This window comes from Lygodium microphyllum, chromosome 1, assembly GCF_053477565.2.
Source record: "Lygodium microphyllum isolate KBCC chromosome 1, Lygodium_microphyllum_v1.1.10, whole genome shotgun sequence".
Lineage (NCBI taxonomy): Eukaryota > Viridiplantae > Streptophyta > Polypodiopsida > Schizaeales > Lygodiaceae > Lygodium > Lygodium microphyllum.
This window is the reverse complement of record NC_141135.1, coordinates 95,443,226-95,451,563: the sequence shown is the minus strand read 5'-3', so window position 1 is coordinate 95,451,563 and position 8,338 is coordinate 95,443,226. Positions and strand designations below refer to the sequence as shown.

Below are 8,338 nucleotides of genomic sequence, written 5' to 3'. Positions count from 1 at the left end.
CCATCACATTAGCTGAACTAGATTCCTAAATAATGATGCAATAGGTCCAATTTCGATATGCCAATAGCTAAATTCAACTCAACCTTTAAACTAATAGTATGTTTCTCATTAGGACCAATAAATATCATGCCATCAACACGAAACACAACTCATGTTTGACAACCAAGGTACTCTTGATTCGACTATTCTAAAAACCACCAATAGTTAAAGCATACATATACCTTCTCATAAGCATGAGGTGCTTGCTTCAAACCATACAATGTCTTTTTCAACCTACATACTTTGGTTTTCTATCCCTTTTAACAAAACCATGAAGTTGAAAAACACATATTTCCTCATGCAAATCACCATCCAAAAAATGCAAATTTATTGTTCAAATGTGTAAATTCCAACATTATGAGCTACTAATGCACAAATGCTATGAATTGTTGTCATATGATAAGTGAGAGTAAAGGTTTAATCAAAGTTTATGCCCTTTTGTTGAGCATAATGCTTAACCACAAGTCTAGCCTTTATAGCAATCAACCCTACCGTTTGGCTTACATTTTAACTTGTAAACCCACTAGCACACTAATGGCCTTTTTGTTAGGAGGCAAGTCACATGAGAACCAAGTGCTATTTTCGACAATAATATCATACTCAAATTACATATTAGCCATCCAAATTTTTGAATTTTATGCCTCTTCAAAAGAAACAATCACATAGACTAGAGACAACAAATGGATAGTAGTCTAACCCATAAGAGGTATTATGAGATGCAAAATGAGTGCAACTAAACAAAGGTAATTTGATTTACTATCACTCACTATTTGCAACAATGTTTTGGCAAAGACTTGGACTACTCAATCGCTACTCTCTAAACAATGTGCATCATCTACATGTGCATCATAAAAAGAGGTTGGATCTATAAATTAATGAGAAACTAACATAGGCTGGAAAACCACTCAAAACTACATTACATTGCCCACCATTGAAAAGAGACAACAAGGTGTCATATATATATTGTGAGCATACATCTATCTCTTTGGTGAACAAAACTAAAGGCTGCATAACATATTCCACAAAGATAGAATCACAAATAGCCAAAATATGCTTAGTTTGTGGATGATATAACCTATAACATTTGCTTTCACTACCATATCCAAACAAAGATACATTTTATAGCCTTGTCAACTATCTTTGTGTTGTTCCATTGGTACTAATACATAAGCCAAGAAACCAAAGATACACAAGTGATCAATAAGTGTCTTTTAACCGTAACAAGCATTACTTAGAGTGACAGGTTGCAATGACTTAGTGGACACTTGTCTAGTGTATAAGTTGTGTGCATACGATAGTCTCAAGCCAAAAGCTATGGAGCAAAGCTTGACTTTTGACCATGTATTGTGCCATCTCCATTAGAGATGTGTTCTTTCTCTCAACCACACCATTTTTGTTGTGGTGTACTACATTACACATTAGTGTTTTATCCCACGTCTACAGAGAGTGCCCACTTTAGATTTTGATAGATGTTCAACCATAGATATAAATTGTTTGAAGCACAAAAACATTGCAACCTTAGCTTTCAAAGGATATACACATCCATGCTTGGAGTAATCATTGATAGAACAATGTATTAAATACTTTGGACATGTACTTCCCTCCTTGATTAGAATGGAGAATGCCTAGTTTAGATCCTGGTTGGTTTTCAACCATACATACAAATAGTTTGAAGTACAAAAATGGTGCACCCTTAGCTTTCAAAGGATGTATCCATGCATCTTTGGAATATTCATTAACAAAAGTCACAAAGTATAGGTAGTTGCCAAAATACATTACAATGTCAAATACGTTAGGGCTTTATGGGCTGGCTATTAAGCATATCATGATTCTCATGGTTGTTTCCCCTCAACCATTTGTTGTCAAATGCATGCACAAAGGTACTAGCAAATAGGGGGTTTGTTAGATATTAAAAAATATGGTCATATTAAAGAGGGAAGGAGAGGAGAGGAGATGCATTAGCATTAAAGAAGAGGAGAGGAGGTGCATTAATGATTGACTCAAGCCTAGACAGCTGAGGCTGAGAGAGAGAGAGAGAGAGAGAGAGAGAGAGAGAGAGAGAGAGAGAGAGAGAGAGAGAGAGAGAGAGAGAGAGAGAGAGAGAGAGAGAGCATAATTCGTAGCTATTTTCCCCCCAAAATTTGGACATGTAGGGTTGGTGCAATTGGAAGTGCATATGTGTATCCATGAACTACCCTCTCTCTTTGTTCAAAAAGTTGTAGCTAAAATTTCCATGAATATTGAAAGGGTAACATCTAAGCTTGGTTGCTACTTGGTGGTTTGGAGTATTAGCTTCAGAGCATTCCTTTTAAAATATATAAGATACTAGCCACAATCAAATTGCATTCAAGCACCACAAAGTACAACACAAGCAACAATCAAGCCTAGAGCAATAAGTAAAACCTTTCAACAATGAAAAAGAAAAACCTATAATGGCAATGCTCATGCATGCTAGTGTGCTCTTATTTTATTAGTATAATGAATGGGGGGATCTTATCTATTCTCTAGGGAAAACTTTGTCCTAGTTAAGCATGAGCATTTTGTAAGTTCCTATTTTTCTTTTTCTTTTTAAATGCTTGATTCTTATCCTTACCAACAATTTAACATTAGCATGTACACCAGTAAGAAGACCCTTAGGTAGATCGATGATAGTATTCAATAGTTTGAAACTACCCTAGAGTGTTGGGAGTTGTCCTAGTGTTTGGATTTGCTCCAAAAACCAAGCTTGTTTAGGCTAGTTATCCGAGTTCAAGGTTAGCTTACATCTTGGGTTTTGACAACATGGCCAATGACATTTTTTGAGGTCAGTGCTATAATCATTTTCTTTGCTTTGTTGTGGCGAGCAAATTTTGATAACTTTTATAGCCTCAAACAGATCATTATTGCCATATCCAAGTGTTCCAAAATAAGATTACATTGGTGGGAGAAGGAGATCATCATGAAGATTGACCAATTAGAAGATTGCAAGGTAGGGAAACATTGGTGGAGAGTGCACACATTCCAAATGATCATTAGAGTCAAACACATTGTAGGTTTGTAAGCTATTCTAAAAGACCATAAAGTTGAATCTAGCTTCGGATGCCAATCCTCAAAAATTTCAAGTGATCTTAAAAAAGAGTAGCAATCTCATCTTCTCTAGTGAGTGCTTGCTTATTGGCACACCTACCCTAAACATTGCCGTAGCTTGAATGTGTGTAAATTAATGTTGTTTTTTCCATTTTCAAAGGCTTGATTATTGTCCTCAACCATCAAAATTAGCACAAAAAAACAAGCAAGAGGGCCCTCTCTTGTGGAGAGCAATGAGAGTGTTCAATAGTTTGGAAACTGCCCAAAAGTGCTAGGAGTCATCTCGGTGTCAGGCTTTGGTTAGAGAAGTAAGCCTACTTAAAGGCCACCATAGCTCCATGTAAGGTTTTTACATTTAAAAAAATTCCGAATTGGAAAATTTGAATTGGTTTTTTCTTTTCAAATCCCCCCTCCTCCCCACGACATGGTAACCCCTTGAAAAAACCCCATTCCATCCATCCCACCCCACCTCACCTCAAAAAACCCCGCTCAACCCACTTCACCCCCCCACGATATGACACACCCTCATCGCCCCCCTCTCAAAAAACCCCCCACCCCACCTCACCCCGCTCAACCCACCCCATTTACAGGAAGGTAGATTTCTTTAGCACTTTTGAGAAGGCAGTATGTCTTCCCGAACATCCCATCAAAATAGCACAACAAGAAACAAGCAAGAGGAGGCCCCGGTCTCTTGTGTAGCGACGACAGTGTTCCAATAGTCGGAAACTGCCCTAGAGTGTCGTGCGAGTCGCCTCAGTGCCGGGCTTCGCTCGAGGAAGCAAGCCCGCTTAAACGCGGCCATAGCTGCAGTGTGTGCTTGTCGACGGCGGGGCATCATCACCACCATCGTCCTGGCCCTTTTACATGATCGCTCTCGCGCCTCCTGTCCCATGGCCGCTCGCTCGCTCCACTGACGACCACGGAATCCGCCATGGTGGATGCTTCCAGCACGCGGTTGCGCCCGGCGTGGCTGCAGCAGTACGAACTCATTGGCAAGATCGGGGAGGGCACTTATGGTCTGGTCTTCCTTGCCAAGAGCAAACTTGCCGCCAACAGAGGTGTCCGCATCGCCATCAAGAAGTTCAAGCAATCCAAAGAAGGCGATGGCATCTCGCCGACTGCAATCCGAGAGATAATGGTGAACCTCCTCCTACCTCTTACTTTGTGATCGTTGCTTTGCATGAGAGGCGTGGTCTTTGGCCAGCCTTACACATGCACATGCGTGCAAGCGCCCACAGAGAGAGAGAGAGAGAGAGAGAGAGAGAGAGAGAGAGAGAGAGAGAGAGAGAGAGAGAGAGAGAGAGAGAGAGAGAGAGAGAGTACCAGCAATCCTGCTAATCATTTCGTAAGAGAGGGAGGACTACTTTGATACAGAAGGAAGGCCACTCTCGTGAATCTTTTGGGTTTGTGTACACTACTTTGTGAATTGCTTCGGAGGAACTGAAGCATTTCGAGGCAAAAGTGCACATAGATCATGGCAATCAAATGTGCATTTGGATGAACAGTGAAAAGCATACCTGAGTATCACCATAGAACTCCAATGAAGTTGCATAACAATGCTTTAAGTGACATTTACAAATGCCAAATGTAATTTCAACACTAAAGTGATACTTGTTAATTGGTACAACTGTGAAGTTTTAGAATAATAGGATCAACTGCTGAATTGAAGCTTTAGTCATTACAAAGTAGAAGGGGTAAACTTAGACAGGCTTTGTTGCCTAAGAAAGTCTGATGCACCGCTGCTACCCAGGGGTTGAGAGCTTTGCAGTTGCTAGCTGCTGCCACATCATAAAGTCAGACAATTCCCAAGTGAGCCACAAAGTAAAGATGCTGGTAGACCATGATATGATCTGGCCTTGTTCACTTGACACATACACTACTGATCTGGTCTTTTGTATATATCATGGCTCTGAACTTATGCTGGCCACAATGTCATCCCCATTATAACTTTTGTTTGTCCGAGGAAAGCAACCAAAGTACTATGAACATCCTTGGGTATGGTTGGCTCAACCATAGACAATGCTTGCTTGATTATAAAGTTTATCTAGATGATTATTCCTTCCATCAAGCCATATATCACAATGGTGTAGAAAGATTTAATGGTGATCCATAACCATTGTGAACTCACCATCTATTTGTTCATTTGGCAAAGTCAAAAAATCAGAATCATGGTACTTTGCTAATAAGAATTTGACATGGTGTTTGTACCTGCACTGATATGAGAAGGAAAAATTCATGAATCGATTTGCTGATCTTGGGCTGTAACCTTTGTAAATTGTTTCTTATACATTTTGGAATGTAGAAGAAGAACCTTGAGAGAGAGGGATTTGTTTTGCTAGCTTTGTGGATCCTAAGAACGGGCATCCCAAATCAGCACAATTGGATTGAATCGTTTTGAATAGAAGGAAAATATGAACTATCTTATTTTTATCCAAGGACGGCATCTCTTTTAGATTGCTACTAACTTTTTGTTGAGCATTAGTCTTCCTTAGCCTTACCACAAACACCCAAGTATCCTTGTATGGGAGATAATAGGCTTTTAGCCATTCCATGCCTCGTAGAATGTAATAGACTTTATTGTTCCTTTGGACGAATGATCTAGCATCTAACATGTGATTATAGTGTATTCATTCAAATTTTGTTAGCCAAAGGGTTCATATTCAACATACATCTAGCCATCTCCATCAATGATTGATTCTGGTGCTCAATAACTTGATTTTGTTGTGGTGTGAGAGGTGTAGTGCATTGATGTTTGATCCCACGAGTATGAAGAGTAACCGTGTACTAAGCTTGAAAGTTCACATGGCCAAATTGTGCACGCCAGCGGGCCAGATCTTAGTATTGTATATAATAGAAGTTGCTGAACCAATAATATTAGGGTTTGCACTAATCATAAACTACAATGCATTACTCCCTAATTAATTTTCCATAAAACAACCTCAAAAAGCACTTATTACTTAGTGCTATAAATAAATGGCTTTACTTTTGAATAGTAGGCGAAATGCAACAAAATCCTCTACAGATAGAGCCAGTTGTTTGCATCCTTTATCCTTGACCATTCACACATTTAACCTTTAGCCACCAGCCTTCTACCTTCATATTGCTGCCCACAAACCATATTTGGAGTTGTTGTTGGTCCATCAGCCAATTGCCTGTAGGAGGACATCAACTTGTTGTCTAGAAGCCGCCCAATTTGTGACAACTTGCTACAATTTGCATTTTGGAGGTTGATTATTGCTACAAGTTGTTTGAGAGGCTGAGCCTTGCCGCAAACTTTTTGTTTTAGCTAGGCAACTTGAACCTGACCAAGAAGTGATTTGTACTTGTGTGTTGCATTAATAAAAGGTCTAGTTGTTGTTTACATATCAGATGTCACATAAACTATTGATGTCATTGTTACGAGGGCATAAATTTTTAACTCAATGCTCTTTGGATACTTAAGTTGGGACACTTAGGTTGTGTACATGGAAGGTGCAAATGTGAGATTGAGTTAAATGTGTGATAAGGTGATAGATAATCCTAGCCTGTGTGTGGGGGGATATTGGGAGAAGTTGTGATGGATAGATGCTAGTAGGTTTGCCTAGTCAAGGACATTGAATTCCCACTTGGGTTTTGGTGTCATGGGGGTAGAGTTTTAAATGACTTAATGCCCTATACTAGGTTTCCATAAAGTTTCAACATTTTCAAGCTCAAAAGATGTTAGGAATTTAAAGCTGAAGTTGGGCACCATTTAATGTTATTTTCAATGAGGGCAAGGTTTAATGAAGCTTACTTGTAAGCTAGAAACATAAGCAAACACTTCCAAGAAAGACAAGAAAATGCTCAAAACCATAGCCATACCATAGCTACTTCCATTAAGCTTATGACACAATGTAACCATAGCTGAGAAACAAGAAAGATGCAATGTAGGCTGCATGATACACACCTCATGCAATGATGGAGCTTGAAACACCCTCATGCTATGGTGGGAGGTCTAAGAGAGCCTCAAGGTGAGGTCTCAATTGTCAAATGTGTAAAGGATGCTTACAAGGGCACATTATTACCTTTTATAGGTAACCCTAATCTCTAGGATTTAATACAAAGGCTAGGGAAAATATACTTTATTACACAGGGCCGAAAGGCTAGGTAGCTCGTTTTGGTATGTGGGGATCCCAATGAAAATGGAAAATTGCCATATGTCAAGGTTGGATCAGTTTTGGGCTGCATGCAAGTATTGCTTTCATGTTGGGCTGTTTTTCTCCCATTCTGGGTTGTTGGTGGCAAATTTGAGGGTGGAGGACTTAGTTGTGAGTAGGGAGAGCTGTTGAAGCTTCAGGGAAGCATGGCAATCTAAATTGGAGCAGATTCTAAGGCTGTAAACAGTAGGAACCCTAAAGACAAGGTCATTGATGGTGGTTGGTGCAAAAATTAGGGTTTCAGACTTTGGCAAAACCCTAAAAACCAGCAGGTAACCTGATTCTCTCTACAACAGGAGGGGATTGATGTGCTGTGGATGCAGTGTGGACGATGATGACGACCTGCAGGAGGGCAGCTTATTATGATGGTGATGAGCAATGAATGATGATGATCAGTAGCAGCAGCAACAGTAGCAGTTGTCTTGTCCTTGCTTGCAGGAGCCATATACTGATGATGCTTGGTAGGAGGGCGCTGATGCGGGCTGAGTACAAGGTCAATCTATTGCAATGCTGGCAAAGTTGGTGGTAAGTTGGCAATGAAAGTGATGGCAAAAGGGATGGATTCAAGATGAAGAAGTGGCCTGCCATGATCCCCTTTTGTAAGACGTTTTCAAATCCTTCTAGAATCTTGTCTTTAGGGTTTGTATATTGCATTTTGGGGATATATAGGAGTCAATAGAAAATTAGGTGAAGTTTTGACAGTCCCAATTCCTGATAGCTGAACAAGTGTCTCCATCTCATACATCTCCAAATATAGCTTTGGAACGTGTTTTTCTTCACATCATTCCACTATCCGCTCCATCCCATCTTTGGCAGCCAGCAAGGTGATCTCATACTATCCGGCCTCAGCTGCATACACCTTGTTCAGTAGTAACTTGGTTGGTGGCCAGTGGCAGTTGGGTTGTGTTCCTTGACGAGTACTTTTCATGGGAGGTTGACCTTGAGCCCTTTACTTTCTATCCTCACAATATGACTTGCCATTTCCTTCGTGAGATGAGCCTCCCTCTTCAGCTATGCATGGCCATCCCACTCCTCTCATCCCTCAGTCCCTGCCATCC

At 40.2% G+C, this 8,338-nt stretch overlaps 1 protein-coding gene across 7 annotated transcripts in view; it reads left to right on the top strand.

The window, feature by feature from the left end:
- The first annotated feature begins 3,713 nt into the window (after positions 1 to 3,713).
- CDKE;1 (cyclin-dependent kinase E;1) overlaps positions 3,714 to 8,338 on the top strand; it is a 54,994-nt gene continuing 50,369 nt past the window's right edge. For 2 of the 7 annotated variants that reach the window (XM_087679301.1, XM_087679294.1), the window contains exon 1: positions 3,719 to 4,243. In XM_087679301.1, the coding sequence (XP_087535427.1) occupies positions 4,037 to 4,243 (207 nt within the window). In that variant the 5' untranslated portion in view covers positions 3,719 to 4,036. Of the gene's footprint in view, positions 4,244 to 8,338 lie in introns of all 7 variants that reach the window. The other 5 variants (XM_087679323.1, XM_087679278.1, XM_087679286.1 and 2 more) reach the window with 5 other exon arrangements.